General features: G+C 43.8%; 1 protein-coding gene across 1 annotated transcript in view; it reads left to right on the forward strand.

The window, feature by feature from the left end:
- Window positions 1–19,163, forward strand: part of MRPS5 (mitochondrial ribosomal protein S5) — a 59,565-nt gene that overhangs the window by 35,945 nt on the left and 4,457 nt on the right. The window contains exons 6-9 of the mRNA XM_037392082.1: window positions 8,520–8,610; window positions 12,249–12,295; window positions 13,368–13,425; window positions 15,278–15,340. Coding sequence (XP_037247979.1) covers window positions 8,520–8,610; window positions 12,249–12,295; window positions 13,368–13,425; window positions 15,278–15,340 — 259 coding nt within the window. The remainder of the gene's footprint in view (window positions 1–8,519; window positions 8,611–12,248; window positions 12,296–13,367; window positions 13,426–15,277; window positions 15,341–19,163) is intronic.

Genomic DNA, 19,163 nt, shown 5'->3' on the forward strand with positions numbered 1-19,163 from the left:
GAAGCATGCTTGTTTTGATTGTCTGAGACCTGTTGGGGTGCAGTGTTTACCTCAAGCACTTTGGAGAAGCAAGACTGAAGAGAGCAATTTGGGGAAGAGCAGTTTTCTGATCAGGGTCTGCACAGCTTGCATCTGATACGGGTTGCTGCCCATGTGCAAAGTAGTGTTAGATTTGCTTGTCATGGTCCATTTGGATTGCTCAAATTTAGATGGCAACATACACTGCAAATTAAACTTGATCTTATGAGTTTACAAGGAAGGAGAACAAACATCAAACAATCACTCAGTCGTCTTTGTACTGACTAGACTAACACATGAATTCACTAGTTCATCATTTAATTCACGAGGTTTCTAACTCAAAAGTTCCCTGATTCATAACTCATAACTTGTAATTTGTGCATCTGTGAGCAAAACAGTTGTCAAACAAGAGGAGTAAGAGTGCTCCATCCTTCCCCGTATTGCAGCGGGAGGCGCGAAAGCCTCAGCAGTATGGCTGCTGTCAGATCCGCTTCAAAATCTTTGGGGGCAAGCTGACATATTTATGCCATCCAGCTCGGAGGTTTGGTCTGTACCATTGCCGTGAGTTAGAGGATTCTGAAGAAACTGCCAGACAGTGTGCAAGGGTGATGGCTGTGGGGGACAGTGGCAGTGGCTGCACATGACCTACAGCCCTCCCTGGCCATCGCGTTTGCCTGTGCATTGCTCTCGGGCTGACGGAGCTGCTCCCAGCATACGTCAGGTCTTAGCGGCCGCTGTGTGCCAGCCAGGGCCTGAGCGGGAGCAGGGTGAACACTCACTGTTCCTAGCTGGAAAAGACGAGCAGAACTTTCAAGGTTTATGTTCCGGCAGTTGAATATCACCTGTACTTATTTAACCGTCTGAATCCATCCCCTGGCAATGTCAGTGGGGCAGCAGAGAGATGGGTTGGGGGGGGACTCATTCTGTTCAGGGGCAGTGGTGCTAGGAGCCGCTAGGCTTTCTTTACCAAGCCACAGAGAACTGACTTGCCTTGGGATTCCTGAGTAGCTTTGTGTTGGCACGTGGAAAGCAGGGTAAAGTCAGAAAAACAAAGGTTTGTTGCATCAAAATGATGTGAAGGACCTTGTCTTATTTCTAAATGTATTGCGCGTGCAGCTGTAGGGAACATGAACACAGGAGAGAGTTACAACTGTATCGCTCTATAGTCATTTGTTCTGCATCCATTAAACAGAAATAAATTGTCGAGATGCAGCAGGGGATTGTTAATAGAGGATAAGGCTATAGTTCCAACTTCCCACAGAGTAGCAAAAAACCCATGAGTGCGTGTTTGTTTTAAGACCACAGAGTTAATCTCAGTAGACTTCCTACTTGTGACAAAAAGAATATTCCTTAATACACAGTCTAAACCCTTTGTTTCTTTTCATAAGTCATTGGAAATTGTTTTCTAGCTATTGTTTTTACAAAGGGTGCAATAAAAAAGGCTTGTGAAAAGGAAATGCTGCATGAAATTACAGTGTCTGAGATCTGTTGTTTGACGTCTTTGACTGAAAAATTATATGGTATACAGGATACTCTCTGAGTAATAATTTACTTCAAATGAGATGTTGGCTCAAAAGTACTTCTGTGGTATTGGAGCTCTAGATTTTGCTTTTAGAACTACAGGGAGGTTTTTCTGTTCCCTGGATGACACTGGCAGTGTCTTTAGACTGACAATGAATGTTTCAGACAGTTTTTAAGGTAGCATCTGAAGCAGCCTGTCGCAGGAAAGAATGAGAGGTCAGGGCTGTGCATGAGAATTTATTTCTGATATTCTCAGCATTCTCAAGAGTTTTGGCACTGCCTTTAAAGTAGAGTTTAGGGATGCTACCTTCAACTGGTTCTGTGGCTTCAGTAATTAGATCGTTTTATCTCTTTTACCTGTCAGCCTGTACAGATGAAGTAATTGGCATTTGGAACATTCAGAAGCTTCTAAGTGAATTACAATTCGGCGTGATTACGGATCATCCTTTGGAGAGGAAACACGTGTAGTGTGGCTTTGAGCATGCATTATTGTGGGGTTAATCCAAGGGATCTGTACTCAGATGCGAGCTGTAATATGAAGCCACATTTAGACATGCGCTGTGTCAGTAGGGCATTTGAGCTGTGTTATTTTTCCTAATGGGTTATAAAAGAGAGAATTTCACACATGTGACAAGGGAAAACTATTAGTACTAAACATGGCTTAGTCTCTCTGCAGATTGGGCTCATTACTGATTTGGATGAGAACTGCACTTGGAGCTTATCCCAGAGCTGCGATGAATTAGCCTGTATGAAAAACACTTCAAGTATCTGGTCAAAACCTTTCTTCTGTTTCGCTGAGTGAGGGGTTGAGGAATCCAGGTTATTTTCTGTACTGCAGATTCTTCACCTACTGTGTCCTTGGGGGATGGATGCACCCTGAACAGGATGGCTGGTTCTAATCCTCCTGCTTCTCGGAGGTTATAGCTACTGAATCAAATTCTTCAAGACATAAGTCTTTTATTCTAATGATGACCAAGTTGGAGAAAGTACTGACTGTTAGGTTATGTGATAAAAGGCCTGTCTGGCCACAGACAAGGGAGCGCAGGGGCAAAAGCAGGTGGAGGGACCCAAGTAACGCCCTGCTGGCACTCCTCCCAGGACCATCTTAGGGGAGGTGTAACCGCATCGGTGGCTCATCTGCACAGACCAGAGGAGCTCAGAGGCAGGCAGGGGAACCAGAACGACAGACTCGGAGACACAGGCAACCCTGTCTGGCTCCTCCTGGGGCTGCACTGCACTAGCTGCAGCCCAGTGGTCCAGGGGTGCCACCTATCAAGATGAGACTCTCCAGAGCACCCCATAGACTGAGGGGGGGTTGCTGCCAAGGAGTAGAGGACACATTATGGAATGGAGAGGAAGAGCATTTCCGTATTACACAAGACTTAGGGGATCTTAAGAGCACAACCAAAGGGAGAGCAAGGGAGGGGTCTAGGCGATTTAGGGGAAACAAGAGTGGGAAAATGACAGTGAGGGATAAGGAGATAGAAGCAGTGGCTTGCATTTAAGCAGGGCTGGTTGGTACACTTGTCTTGCCATGACCTGTGTCTGACTGGTACGGTTTATCCTGAATTCTTACTAAACTCAATTTCTAACTATTTTCTTGGGCTAAGGACTCTTGTTTACTATGTGCATGTGTTTGGGGGGTGTGTGGGGTGTGTGCTGTTGAAGTGCCAGCAACTGGAATATATGTATTTCCCACTAATGGGCCTTCACCCTGATTAGCCAGAGAGAGGAACAGGATGAGGTAATTAGTGCTGTTCATTTCTGTTTGTGTCGATCTGCAGGGCCAGAGCCTGCTGTGTATGTATGAATGTATGTGTTGTGTAGATGTGTTGAAGTCTGTGCCCGCTGGGACTGCATTCCCATCTTTTTGTAAGGGTACATGGATGGAGAGAGCACCTCTTCCTTTAAGGGTGCGCGGTAAAGGACCCTTTCAATGTAAAAAGGTAATAAGGGAGAAGCCATAAAAGAGAACATACAGAGGTGCAAACCTGACAAATGATAAAGCAGGCGGTAATGAGAACCAAACCTGGTCAGCCACACTAGTTGCTTAAAGGTATGTGGAATGTGAGAATGTTTATTTCATTAAGGTTATCTGATAGAGGTCCAGTGGGATACTGAGGAAGAGGGGGAGGCTGTAAGTGAAATATGCAGAGACACAAACCTGACAGACACAATGGAGGGAAGAAAAGAAACAAAGCTCGTCACACTCATTGATGGGCTATCAAAAAGCTGCAGGAAATCCAGTACTTTGCAACTGATAAGGATGCAAACCTGAGGGTCTGCCATGTTTGGGGGTGTCCTTGGGACTGTGCAAACATTGAAGGAAGGTGCAATGGAAGTTGTTGAGGCAGAACAGAGGAGGAATAGACAGAAAGGAGTATAAGAGGGGCTGGCTGCATTTAAGCTGGGGCCGATCTGTATGCTTGTCTGACTGAGCCCTGCACCTGACAACTACAGTCTGTCTTCTTACTAAATCCTTTCATAATTATCTCTGTGTAATCTCACTCTTTGTCACTTCTGTGTGTGAGGTCTGCAGGGACTTAAGTGCAGGACTTCAAGAACTGGCATTGAGTGGCCAGTGGGCCAGCAGCTGGAGTCAGACTGGGGGTGTGGGTGCCCTGTGGGTGCCAGGGGTGCCAGGGGTCGTAGCTCTCTAGACTTAAGAGAGGGTCCTACGGAACGTGAGCCCGGGGTGCCAGCCACATGAGGGGGCCAGTGGGAGTGACATCGGTGACAGCAGCTGCAGCCAGACTGGTGGTGTGGGCACCCCTCACTTGTGGTGCCAGCAACAGGAGCGAGCAGGGCCTCAGTGCAAGCTGCTGGAGCCAGCGAGGGTCTTTGCCACCAGCTGCTGGCGCAGGAATGGTGGGTGTCCTGAAAATCGGCTACTAGGAGGGACCAGGGCAGGTGAAGCAAGTCAGGGGCTCAGCGCTGGTGCCGGGGACAGGACCGCAGGTCGCAGCCTGTCTGCCGGGTGCTGTGGAGGCAGCGGGCAGCTGAGGGTCTGCATCTTCCCCAAGCCTGATGTTCGTTTGTGTGCGTGTAATTTACTAGCAAATTCCAAGCTGGACTAGCCAGTGGGTAGGAAGCCTGAGCTCTGGGCATGGGATCAGGCAAGCAGAGGAGCAGTTGCCTGTGTTCAGGGGGACCAGTGCATGCCGGGTGCCTGCGAGAGAAGCCTGCGAGTGCTGCATGTTTGCTGGTGAGGACCAAGCGGGACCAGCCAGCAAGCAGAAGGTCCATGAAGCGGGTAAGAGGGCCTGGGTAGTGGTATTTGATGGACAGAAGGGCTGTGCTGGTACTCAGAGGATCTGCGTGCACTCATGGCTCTAGAGAATGGTGTGGATGTGCCTGCACTAGTGAACTCCAGTCTCTACCAGCCAAAGAGAAGGAAGGGGACATGGCTGTTTATACTGAGGTTTTATCCAGGTGCTATACGTAGGTGTTACTTGAGGCAGTGCCTTGTCTGCGATGGGCTGTGGCTGGACACGTCAGTGTCCTGCACGTCTCTCTGGGATACACACCCAGCTTTGCTGCTGTTGAACCTGCAGCCACATCCCTCAGCCTGGGGCTGGGCTCCGGGCCAGGCAGGACAAAGCCCAGGGCCGGGAGCTGTGGGAGGTGGTGTCCGCTCCTGACACCCCTTAACACCTTGCTGCTCGTTGGACCTGGCAGCAAGGAGCTGTGGCAGCCTTGCCTCTGTGGAGCTACTGAATTCAGCCCTCCCTAACACATTAAGCATCAGTAGGGGCTGATAAATTCTCTAGCTAGCTGTTTTCTTCGAGAAGGTCACGTATTGGTAATCACAGCAGAAGACACTAGTTTGCCTTCTGAAGCGCTGCCCTTGCCGCTGCCCACCGTTTGCACACCATTAGGGATACCACGTGTCACCCTTGTCACTTGTCAGCAACAGGAGTTCTGCCCTCCAGCTGTCTTGTGCAATTTCTGATTTTTAGGTACGGTAGGTTTAAGTTACAGCTGGGAGATACTCTGTCTCTGTGGTAAAAATCTGCTCTGCCCTTTTCACGGAGAAGAGAAGGCTGATATGGACATATCTAGCTGACATGGGCTTGATTTCTGTGTACAAGTTTATTATTCAAATGTTTTCCATAACTGGCTTCCCGAGCCTTTTAGCAATGTCCCTGAGCCTTTCTAGGCTCACTTGCCTGGAAGTGCTTTTCTTCCAGCACTGCACCCTGCTCTCGATTTATCTCATCTCACCTTGTACCTTAGAGAAGAGGCACTGGGACCAGAGGTTCTTACGTCTTGAGGGGATCAGCCTGTTTCGGACACTGCTCTGCGTAACAGAAGAATACGGGTGTCAGGAGTAGGGCCTTTAAGGTGGCACGTTGCTAAAAATCATGACTAGAATATGATTTATAGAAGGGAGGACTTCCCAAGAGCCACTCATTTGGCCTGTCATTCATTCTGCTTTTACAAGAATAAAACCTCTAGGGAAGCGCTGGGTTTTCGCCTTTCTCTGACAGAGTGCCACAGCGGGTAAGTACTTGAAATCACGAGAACCGTTAGCAGCCTGTCTGACTGCAGTGTATTTCCACACCTCCAGTTCTGCCTTTGAAGCTGTTGCTTGCTGTTTCTCCTCTTAATGAATGTTTGAGGTGGTTTCATTTTATATTTGAGAGATGCTGTTCCCTCACCTCTTGACGAGAAAGTGGAATTTGTGTTGTCACCATGGATAATGGGTACAGGGAGACAGTTTGAGGTACACGGTGATGAAGGTTGAGCACGCATCTCTTTTCAAATTTTTAAAATTAGCTTTAAGTCTGGCTTGAGTGGCAATCTAGTAAATAGGGGAAATTGTGCCTTAGTTTCAGTCACCTCTCAGAGATCATGCTGTTTTAGAAGTGGCACGTTGTTCGTTGTGTATTAATTAATTCCAGCGCAGTTTGATGATAGGCTTTCGCTGCAGGCTTTCTTTGCAGGCGAAGGGAAGCGTTGCTGAGCGGCTTCCCCGGGTGGAAGGAGGCCGGGGCGGTGGCGGGGGGATCTAAGGACATGTTGTCCCGGCTCCCCGTGTACGTTATCGAGCCTGAAAGCCCTTCGCAGCGGTTCGGGAGAGGTGCTGGTTGCGATGGGTGATGGAACACATTTTCCTGCAGAGCTGCTGGGAAAGGGCTGACTAGCGCAGTTTTGGGAAGGGTCTGGAGAAGCTCATTGCGTGTGTCTTTATTGCCACCTTCTGGAAAGGGAGAAGAGTAATTCTTGAGTAGATTTCTACAAGCATCACGGCCTTTTGTTTTTGACAATCCGAGTGCCAACTTTTTTTTTTTTTTTGTACAAGTACTTACCAATATTGGCAATGGAAGACAAAAGTATGTGCAAAGCAAAAATACTATTCTCTTGATGCTCCTGGAGAAATCGCTGTACTTGACTCTCTTTCTTTTATCATTATTTTGCATTTTCTGCAAGTAGCCTGTTTCCACGGGCACTTTCACCTTAGGGGACTTGGGTTTTTAGCTTGTTCTTGTAAGCAATAGGATTGCAGAAAGAAAAATTACTTGGAATAAGCAATTATCAAAGCTGATACTTCTTCAGAGTGCTTTCTAGAACATATGTGCGCCTTGAATTTAACAGCATCTTTATTTTAATGAAAGGAAGGTGAAATTCTTCAGAAGCCCTTGTTCCTAACCTGTACTTAGTGATGTCAGTGGAATTTTTTGTTTGGGTTTGGGTTTTGTGAATTTCAGTAAGAATGTTTAAGCCATGACCAAGTATTTGATAGTAATCCCTTTCAGATGTATAACACTAGAACCAGACTAGCTTACTGAAGAATTGCGTACAGGGAAAAGGGAAGAGCACTGCTTAATTCATATATAAACAATGCATGTTTAATTTATTATAATTTATGGAAATCTTATTAAGGCCTCAAGAAAGTAGACCCTGATGCATTTGAGAGGAATGGCAGAAATGAACCACGAAGTAGATTTTTATCTTTGCACTGGTAATTCTGAGACACAGATATTAACACAGTCAAGCAATATCCAGTATGCAATTTATATACATATGTGTGTTTATATATACTGTGTTGTGTTATATTTTATATATAGTTTATATATTATATAGTGTGTGTAACCTGTATATAAAATATATGCCTATATTTAAATAAATGTATGTTTTAATGTAGAAAAAAACCCCAAGGAAACCAGAACAGGAGCTAGACAGACAAATTATCTCAGATGATATATTAGACCATTTAAGGTAGGAGACTGAAAAGCGGTGACTTGCCTATAGTCACATAGAGGAGTCTGTAGCAGAGACAGAAGCAAATTTAGATTTCTAGAATCATACCCACAGGGCCAGGTGTGTCCCCCCACGCCAAGCTAAAGAGCTTTCTTACATCTCTGCTTGAATTTCTTGCAGAGTTCCTGAAAACATTTCTAGTTCCAGGAACAAAATACCATTTTCTTCTTCCCATCTCTTAAATGAAGTCTTCTTTTAGTAGCTGTCATCTCAGTGATGAGACTGCCTTCTGCAGTCTGCAAGTAGATTTCAATCCAAAATTTTAATCCATGCGAAGCAATGACACACCTTGAGCAATTCCTGAGAGCAGTTCTAAAATATGTTAAAATGTGAGAGGTGCAGTGAGATGCTAATGTCACTTTCAATTTTTCCCCATGGTTTGTCATCATAATGAAATCCCACGTAAGCTAGCAGCATTAGAGCATTGGCTGTTGTGCGGGTAAACAGAGGGGATATTTTAATGAAACTACTGAGGTTCTGTGTCTGCCTATAGATTTTTAGCAGCCTTTACTTTACATGAAGTATCTAATGCCTTGAACCCAGTGTCCCTCTGCAGATGATGTGTATTGATAAAGGCAGCATATTATTGTAAGGTTTCATCACAGACTCTTAATTCCTTTTTGGTAAACTGACACTCTTTTTGGAGAAAAAAAAAAAGCAACCAAAACAGTTGGACTGTGCCATAACAAGATGCCTTGTGTTTTTTTTTCCTTCAGGTGAAAAATGTGTTTTGTATGAAGGCAAAGGAAGGCAGAAAAAAATCAATACGTGCTTTAGTGGCTGTCGGAAATGGTAAAGGGGCTTCAGGTATGTGTGTTCACTGTATGTAAGAGATCATTGTTTGTAATAGGACTGCAGGAGGCATGGTGATTTAAGGGGACTTTTTATGCTTAAAAAAAAAGAAATATACTCTTCTTTCCTCTGGGCAATATGGAAATATCTGCAAGAATTTTGAGTTTCATCTATAAAAGTAAGCTTTATAATCAAATTATATATGTACTTATTTGAACACTTTGTTTTGTGTGTAAAAAGAGTTTAGAAAAAGTAGTAATGTGCGATTAGGTTTGGAGCATATATTATCCAGTGGTAATAACATCTTTTATTTAACTCTAGAGTGATAGCACTAACCACTGGTAGTTCCTTCCAGAAGGGATCACCTGTGCTTTCCTGTACACACAGTTTCATTTTATTGTAGATACTGTTTATGTTTTGTAAAAAAATCAAAGCCTGAAAGTATTCAGCCATGCATACTGCATTTGTTTCACCTGGCCTTAATCACCTAGCCGCAGAGTGCAGCTGTTTACTCCCAAGTCAAAGAAAAGAATCAGGCACCTGCAGAAGGTGCTGGAAGGGCACGGGGGCCGGCTACGTGTCCTCTGGCACAGGCGGTGCAAGAAAGCTCGGCTGAGCCGGCTGTTTCACAGGCGCGCCTGCGCTTGGCTGGGATGAATCTGGGCTTCCATGGTTACTAGAGCAGACAGAGTCATAAGGAGGTAGGAGTCAGCAGATACGGGTTTGTCTTTCTCGTTTTGAAAATTGCTTTCATGTTGTTGGGGTTCTTGGGGTTGTATTTTCATTTGCTCTAACAGCAGTGACCACCTTGTGGGAAGGGGCAGCGGGGCTGGTTGTATGTTTTCCTGGGTTATTTTCTAGCTAGTGTTAGCATTTCTAGATTATTAGTATAAATCTGGCTGCTTTTTTTTTTTTTTCTCCTTCACCCTAACTGTCAGGATAGTCCTTTGGAAGTATTACTGCTTTAAGTTAAAAGGGGCTGGTTTACTGGTAGTTTTGCCTAGCATCTTGATTCAGAAATTCTTAATGAATCCGTCTGATCAGAAGATCCTAAATATTAAGCCTCTTTAGGAAGCTTTCTTTTATTAAAATTAATCATAAAGAAAAAAATGCGCTTTGCAGGCTTCCTACAAATACTATATTTATACTTTAGGGAACAATAGAATACTTGGGCCCCTTTGCGTCCAGCGTCATAGTAACCTCGGTGATCTGCAGGCTGACCCATTTGAATTCTTTCTTTTTTATGACTCTTTATAATGGTCTCTTGAGCAAGCAATTTGAAGTCTAACCATAGAAATGCTATGGCATAAATTAAATACAACAAATCAAAAGAAATGTAGGATTTTGAAGGATCTTATACGAGCTGTGAAAAGAAACCTCTTTTCTTTCTGAGCAAAGACTGAGAATACTGGTCAGAGGCGTTCGGTTTAGTTGTGATTTCTTTGTAACAGAACTGAAGCACAGTTATGTGTGGAGGGTGATGATGACCAAGCTGTCTCTTGAAGCAATCAAAGCATCGGAGTGCAGCATCTCCCCTGGATTAACTAGCCCTGGATCCCAGCGTAAAGACACTACGTAGCCACCATGTACAGCAGTGGGTTTCTTCCATGTTTCCAGTTTTGTTATTGAGGAGATAATATTTATCTTTCACTCAGTTTTCAAATACCAGGAGTTAAAGGCTTTTTTTATTGTTGTTGCTGTATGATAAGCTTTATTTAAGCAGCACCCTTGAATGCGCTACGTTTTTCTTCATAAGGAGGTAGTTTCCGTGCATCTTCCTGTGGATACAAATGGATGTACATTAACATTACCATTAGACCTCACATGGACTTAGAGATAAGACAGTGCTGCAGAATTAAAAAAGAATTAGTTAAAACAGTGGAAAATTAATAGCTGGGAAGTACATAATTCAAATAATATAATCCAAATGATAGAGAATTCTTACCTCTGTCAGGAGGCAGGAGTAGGGCATGTATTGTATTTGGGACAGAGTACAGGAAACTGCATTTGTATTGCTACGTGACTCTAGTAAAGAAAATCCATATGTATTCAGAGCACCCACCTTTAACTGTAGTCTCCTTTTATTCTGAACAGAATAGGTATCGCTGATGTATGGAGAGCTTTAATAAGACAGCTGTATTTCCAGTCAACTACAGTTTTGCAGAACTTCATTTATGTGAAAAATTCAGGTCCAGATGTGTTTCTAAAGCTGTATTTTAATTTAGTTTGGAGGGGAGGAAAATTTATATCTAGAGGAAGGTATGGTTCTCCAGCAAGAAGATAATTACTCTGAAAAAATTCTTCCTACCTCTTCTTTGAAAAGCTTTTTCGTGAAACATGTTATCACTTTAAACCATATGTGCTGAATGATTGAACTGAGGTTCCCAGGTGACCTCATTGTCCTCAATTTCTAATCTGTTGTGTGATTTCACAGCATTAATACGCTGCTGCTGTGCTCTGCGCGTGTGTTTAGAAGAATAGCGCAGTTTCCTTGCGTTTACTTGTGCAGGAGTTGGAAACTGGCAGCGGGCTCTGGGTGCCGGGTGCGTGCGCAGGGAGAGCAGGCGCAGGAGGGAGCTGACAGCGGCAGTGCTCCCGGCTGCTTCTTCCGCAGCAGGCTCCAGGCTTGCAGTCGTAGCCTCTTTGCTTGTAGCACCACAGCAATCAGGATGGTATTTCTTTTCTGGATCTCTCCTAGCTTGTTTCTCCTGTAATGTCTGCATGGAATTAGCGAGTCAGTGTTGGCCACGGGGTCCAGTCCCATTGATTTTGGGATTAGGCATTTGGATACAGGTAATCCACAGCTCCAGCTGATACAACAGAAACATCAAAGGACCAAACAAAATAGATCTGCTGATTTGAGGTTAAATGATTTAAATTCGATCTACCTTGACATTGTTGGACTACAGATTTGTGAAAACAGTTGTCACATCCTCTTATTCATTCCATACGGTCCATTGATGCCCTGTCTGAGCAGACTGCAAATACCCAGAGACCGCTGTGAAATCTTTTGATCGCTACCACAGCTGACCTAATAAATAGGAGTAGGTCTGAGGGTTTGGAGGTAATTAGGTCGCAGTTTGTAAACTGGCACGCTGGTTTTTCTGTTTTACAGGCACGCAATTTTTGCAAATGCACTATTCTCTTAAACCTAATTTTCATGTTCTCTATTTTGCTAACAGAAACCCAGTCTCCTTCGCTGCTTCTAGGGTCTCGGAGCTGCTCTTTGTACAGATGTAGTTGATATAGCTGCATCACTTTCCTTTCTTTTTCTTCATTCTCTTCTTTCTTTTTAAGCAGAAGACTGGACTTTTTTTTGGCTGAAGCAGTCACCATTATTCAGTTGTTTGGAACAAGTTTGGACAAATAAACAGAGTAACTTAAGCCTTATTTGTTTTGCCATTTGTATTGCCAACAAGCAATTGGCATCCAGTTGTCAGGTATACATAACTGTTAGGTATACATAACATAACTTACTTTCTGTGCTTTCTGTGGCTTTCTTTGGACAATTTTCTGAGTATGATCTGTGCGATGGAGTGGAAATAACAAATAATAAATGTACTTGTGAAGTTCTCTTTTTTTTTTCTTTTCTTTTTTTTTTTTTTCCTTCCCCTTTTGCTTTCTGAAGGTCCTGCCTCGTTTCTGTCTTGCAGGTTTTGCCCTGGGGAAAGCCGGTGACCGGATGAACGCATTACGGAAAGTATGTTGGTTGAATTATTTGTTGCTTAATCAGTATCTTTTGTAGTCTATGCAGAGGATCCATGTACATGACTTGTCCATCCTGACACAAATAATCATAGAATCGTTTAGATTGGAAAAGACCTTTAAGGTCATAGAGTCCAACCATTAGCCCAGCACTGCCAAGCCCACCACTAACCCATGTCCCTAAGCACCACACCTACACGTCTTTTAAATACCCCTACGGATGGTGACTCAGCCACTTCCCTGGGCAGCCCGTTCCAGTGCTTGACCACCCTTTCAGTGAAGAAATTTTTCTTGATGCCCAACCTAAACCTCCCCTCGTGCAACTTGAGGCTGTTTGCTCTTGTCCCATCACTTGCAACTTGGGAGAAGAGACGGACACCCACCTCGCTACAACCTCCTTTCAGGTAGTTGTAGAGAGCAGTAAGGTGTCCCCTGAGCCTCCTTTTCTCCAGACTAAACAGTTGCAGTTCCTTCAGCTGCTTCTCACAGGACTTGTTCTCTAGACCCTTCACCAGCTTCGTTGATCTTCTTTGGACGTGCATAGTGAGGTTGCCCTGCTATGTGATTCAGCTCATGCACTCTCTGTTTTCTTTCTACTCCCTTTTCTATGGCATATACCTATCCCCCACCCCCTTTGGTCACTTGTTTCCAATATCTATATAGTGTACAATCTGCTTGTAGCTTTAGCGTGTAGGAACTTTTCTCTTACCCATGCATAGTGACCTTATTAAGGGTCCTTTAGACTTCAAAACGTTACTCGGCCATCTACATTAATCTCATTTGTGTTATAATGCTCAACTAAGCTATCAAAGTAGCAATGCTAAAATATGCAAAGTTTGATAAAGTTGATACTATATTGAGAAGTCTTTTTAAATATTAAACCTGTTAGGAGAAAGCAGTTCTTTAAAAAGAACATTTTCATTTCCATAAATTAAATGGTTTAGATGTGGCAAACCTGTTTTCCTAAGTTTTCTTGCTTGCCTTTTTCCTGTCTAGTTAACTAGACAATGGTAAATTTCAAATATTTTACAGAAAAAGAAGAAATGTTTTCTGCTTTTATTCCCTAGGCAAAGAATAAAGCAATACGCTGCTTACATTTCATAGACCTCTATCAGAACCACACAAGTAAGTATTACGATTTATTTAGACTTTCTTTAACTTCCAGTAAGTACTGAATATACCAACAATAACTGGTTGCGACTAGTTACAAAGCATAAAAAGATGTTACCTAAAACTTTTCTGATCTGACACATTGTATTATTATTATTATTATTCATGCATCATTTTGCTTCTTCAGCATGCTGTATGAAATCTTAGCCCCAGACTGTTGTAGCTGGACAGTGGTAGCGTTGGAGTACATAGTCTGTCAATCCCTGTGTAAAGTAAATCACCATGATCTGGGACAAGTATGTGATTTACGCTTCACTTTCACTCAGGTTTGTATCAACAGTTGTAGGAAGGTCCATGAAGAAAAGTTAAGAATACATAATACAAAATATTGTTAAAATATTGAGAGATATATCTTCCTTCTGGTCTCCTGCATTTGACATGGGAGATGGGGGCAGACTTTTTAGTAGGGCCTGTTGCAATAGGACAAGAGGTAATGGTTTTAAACTAAAAGATGGTAGGATTAGACTAGATACAAGGCAGAATTTTTTTGTGATGCGGGCAGTGAAACACTGGCAGAGGTTGCCCAGAGAGGCTGGCGATGCCCCATCACTGGAAACGTTCAAGGTCAGATTGGATGGGGCTCTGAGCAACCTGGTCTAGGGGGCTGGAACGAGATACCTTTAAAGGTCCTCTCCAACCCAAACTGTTCTATGATTCTGTGTTTAAAATTTGGACACTTCATGCATAGTATTTCAGGCTCTTTAAAAATGGGGGCAAGGGAAGGGGGTAGTAGCAAGATTAGGTCTCTGCTGACGCAATTTGAATTAAAGAGGTCAGATACTGTCTGGGCACCCCTTCTCTACAGTGAAACCCTGCGTGCTTTCCCCCTTTGTATGTCAGAGGTGGTTCCCTGTTGATGCAGTCGATGTACGCTGACAAAGCCCCGCAGCCAGGCAGAACGTGGGCTGGGGAAGTCAGTCTGATGTTTCATGGTAGTTGTTTTTTAGTTCAGTGTAATGCCATACAAGTCCTCTCTGATGCCAGATGTAGTACCAGTACACCAAATACTCAGTTATCTTTCAGAAAGTTTTGAAAGATAGTACCTTACAGAATATATGAATATTTAACCAAGTCATTGTGTAGATAAATACTCAGTATCTAATAAAACTTCAGCTTACAAGTACAAAACTGCAGTTATCCTCGTGACTCTATTCCTTAAGAATTGTTATTTCACACTAACAGACTGGGGATTTGATTGAAACCCGGTGGTGTTTCTACCGTGCTTCCCATTCTACTTTATGCATAGAGGTCTTCTCTGAACCATCTTGAGTGCAGTGCTCGAGTCCACTATGCAGAGACTAAGCCGCTGAATCAGATGCGTCTAACAGCCACCACCAGAGGGTGTGAGTTTAGGGTTCCTTTTGAAGCAGAGAGAAGCAGAAATACTGGAATGGTAAATATTCTGATTGGAAAATCCAAGAATGCTGAAGCCTATGGGGAAATCGTAGGTTAAAAGCTAAATTATTAGAAAAGTCTGAGTATGAGGGAGAAGGTTGAATTTTATCCCGTGAGCTCACTTTAAAGCTAAATTGAAGCTCACTGGAGGCATGCAGACGCTTGGTATTTTTCAAGTGAAGCTTGGTTTTGTGTACAATAGTAAGGTAGTATTCACAGATGTGTAAACATTCCTAAACCGTTCCAGAAATTTGGGTAGATTAACCCTTCTCTTTAAGAACTCAGAGGAGAGTAAAACCAAGTTCCCATTGTCAGTTCTGAAAAAGAGAGGTACTCCTTAAATGTGCTGAGCTAAAGCTTTTCTAGAAGGAAGAATTTAGCTGTAACACCCTTTTTTTTTCCTCCCTTCCAGTTTACCACGACATTACAGTGAGATTTAAAAGCACATCCATCCGCATGAAGAAGCAAAACAAAGGTAATTGAAGCTGCTTGGAAATTTTGAAGTTTTATTTATTACTGACTGGTATCTTTTTGATGAAGTTAAATCCATGCAATATCTCTTTACTTCAGAGATGGATCATTTGATGCTAGTCTACCATGTTTTAAAATGTTGAAGATGATCAGTTGTTTTTCATTAGAATACCTAGTGCGAATGACATGGCTTTGTTATTGTAAGTTGGGGGTTGTCCCTCTTACAGTGGTGGGAGCTCTATTTGTGGTTTCCTTTCATGCTTCCTGAGTGTAGTTCCTTCAGCTCTAAGTTACCTAGATGTGGAAAAGTCAAATCATAGATGTTGGAGGCAGAGGCCTTTAGAAGAACCCTGCAGGTTTTTCTTCCAACCATACACCCCCTGCATCTTTGGAGAACTGATAGGCTCATTCTATTATTTTTTAAGTGATTTTTAGTTGATGTTTTCAAGACAAGGTTCAGAGGTAGTTTAGTATGCAGTAGTGGAAGTGCTTCACATGGGAATTGGAGCGCAAGCTGCATCTGTGTGCCTGTCCCCAAGTCCATACTGGGATAGCATGGGGAGATGTCCTCCCTCAACTGCCTCAGACTACCTGTGGTCGTGAGCTGGAGCCAGGATGGCATCTAGCCTACTGCTTCCTCAAGACCATTACTGCTTTGTTTTCCCTAAAATCAAGAGCTCCCAGTGTGCAGACTAGAGGGGTTATCTACCCTGGCTTGTTGTCCTGCACCATACCAGCACAAAGACCAGCTGATTGTTACGCAGTAGCAGTGTTTTCATTTCTCCGTCTCTGCAAGCTGCTCTTCACTTTGATCCCAGGCGAATGCTTCTTTAGACTTCTGGTTAGATGTGAGCAGCAGTGAGTCTGTGCCTGGTAGCTCTCGGCTCACGGGTCTGTTCTTCAATAAGGCTGCTGTTCAGTGATGTTCCATCTACAGCTGCTGCCTCCAGCCGCTTCAGCCCAGGACCCTCCTGCCCAGCCAGGAACCCGGGGCCTCCAGATGTGGCTGTCACGTTCCCTTTCGCAGGTTCAGCCGGTAGCAAAGGTTGCATCCCAGAGGCACACGGACACATGCGGGCGCGCAGGACGCTGGCACGGCTGGCCACAGGCAAGGCACTGCCTTCAGCAGCGCCTACGTACAGGACTCAGTTAAACACAGCCAGCCGGCTCCCCTCCTCCCTCCGGCTGGCAGAGGCAGAAGGTTGCTAGTGCAGCACGCACAGCTCTCCCCAGGTTCGCAGGCACACACACCTCTGTGATCCCTCAGGTACCAGCAGAGCCCCGCGGTGTGCCTAGCCCCCTGCCCAGATCCTTGCCCTCTGACCTGCGCGCCAGGTCCCCTGCTCGCCGGCGGGTTCAGCCTGATGCTCGCTGCCTGCCTGGCCTGCACTGACGCTGGTTGCTCACGCGCTCCACATTCATCATCCCACTGGTTGTATGGGCATGGACCCCCTGCCCCTGAGACCCCGGCCCAGACCTACTCACTGGCTAGTCCAGCTTAAAGTTTGCTAGTGAACACCCCTGCACCCCTCACACACCCCAGGCCGGGTGAAGATACGATGCTCGGCCAGCAGGCAGGCCATGCCTGGGGGTCCTGCCTCAGCCCCTGGGGGGTTGTATAGCACTGCTGGTTCTCACAGCCCCCCTGTCCAGCTCTCCCCTGGGTTATAGTCTCAGCTGTTGCAAAGTCCAGGCTGATCTTCCTGGAATTTTGTAGATTAATTTGTGTGTGTGTGTGTGTGTGAGAGAGAGAGAGAGAGAGAGACTGCATTATGTGCTTGTGGCCTGGAAACAAGTGTAACATTACATGCCTATGCAAAAAATGAGGGTTTGGGGAAGGTACAGATAAAGCTGTTGCTCTCTTTTACCTTAGTCCCCGACAAGCTTTTGTGTTGTACTCTAAGGGAAGGACTCGTAGCAGCAGCGAGAGCTGGCTGTCATTTTAGAACAACTAAATGACTTGTGTGTGTACTGCTGGAGTTTTCACATTAGACCACGGCATATGTAGACTGTCTTCACTTAAAGTATGAAAGATTCCTTCTGTTTGCTGCTGGCATTACAGCTGTTATGTATGCCGAAGCCTCTCACTTTGCGTAATTCCAGCTGGCAGTTCATTTTGAGTTCCTGTACATAGGACTGGGGCAGCTATCCCAGCAAATGATCACAACAAAGCCTCGTGTTTCAGTAGGAAAGGTGAAGTCACTGTTACACTTAAATATTCCTTTCTTGAATTTGTTCTTAATCCCTGCAAAGTGGAGAACCCCCCCAGCGTAGTCAGGATGACATATTAGACAAGTGAAAATCCAACTTAAGACAGTAACGTAATGTGAACATGTGAATATAAACTTAAAGTAGTCCCTTAGTTTGGATTTGAAGTGGATGTGCTATTTACAAATTCTTGTTAGTGGCTACCCAGAAAATCTAATGTAGATTGCTCATTACAGGTATAGCTATAGTATGTATAGGAATATAATACTTCAAAATACTTCTCTTGGTTACCTTTGTATCTTTTCCAGTGTGAGAAAATTTGTTACATTTAAATGACCCTGTTTTCTTATATAGGCCTCCCGTAATTAAACTGCAGTAAGGCAGCACGCCTGCCACAGACAAGTTAAAAATGTCTGAGCCCAACTTTTTCACCACAGCTGGAGTTTGCTGTTGGGATCCCTTCCTTTTGTGTTCAGAATAAATTTTATTCCGTGACTGATGGACTAGTTTGCTGGCTTCTGACTTTCATGTATTAACAATCTGCAGAAACCTGATTGAGATAAAATGGGAGAAAAGCAACAATAAAAACACCAAAATTTAAATGCTTTAAGTCACTGAAAATTACTTCATGTAATTCACATGTAATTGTGTCTAAAACTTGATTTTGTCTTGTAGCATAGAAAACTGTTTTATCAAATGGCAGAGCAAATGACTGTGGATGATTATAGTTTATTTTCCAATTATAGGTTAAAAGAAAAAGAGACATATTGGCACAATAAAACATGCAGCACTGGAATAGATTTCTGCTCCCCCCTCCCTGGGTCATTTACTCAGCAGCGAGACTGTCCCACGGAGTGAACTAATCAGTAACCCGGCTTTTCAGCTTTTGAGTAAGATACATTAGAACAATAACCAACTTATTTTTAAAGACTAATAGAGCTAGGCCATGTGAAACAGATCTCTCAGGGGAATGAGAAAACAAAATTAGACTCCTTAAAAAATAACTCCTTCATTAAAATCTGGCAAGTCTAAGAAACCACTTGCAATTAATGCTAATATACTACAGTTACACATTGGAGCTACTATAACGCTATGATGGAGATGGATGCAGATGACATGCAAATCTCTATTGTATTTGTGGATTTTGAAATATGTTTTTCGGTCCTCACCACTCACCTACAAATTTCAAGTTGTTAGTCAGAAGCTTTTGTAATTTGGCCTGTGGTTTCCACAGGTGCACACAAGCTTTTTTGATGATCTTATTGCTTTGAACAATAAGTTGAAAGGGAATCAGTGTCGCAACACTCATTTGTTCTTTAACCTTTATGAAATATTTTTTTTCTAGAAATAGAGTATTCAGCTGTCTTTCCAAAGCAGTTTAGCTCCAAGGCGTCTGTTACCTTCTTATTTCCACTCCCCATCTTTCACGTTGTGCTGCTAATGTAATAACAAGGTGTAATTCATGCCAGTTTCTGGCCCAGGAGCAGGGAAGCGCTCTCGCTGAACCATACCTTGGTAACGTGCTGTCTTACTCTCTTGATAGTGCACAGTATTCTGCTAGCTTTTGTAAGCTGAAGGGGTAAAGCATAACTTTTTTGTGGCTGGTGACTGTTAGATTT

This window comes from Falco rusticolus, chromosome 6 (assembly GCF_015220075.1).
Source record: "Falco rusticolus isolate bFalRus1 chromosome 6, bFalRus1.pri, whole genome shotgun sequence".
NCBI lineage: Eukaryota > Metazoa > Chordata > Aves > Falconiformes > Falconidae > Falco > Falco rusticolus.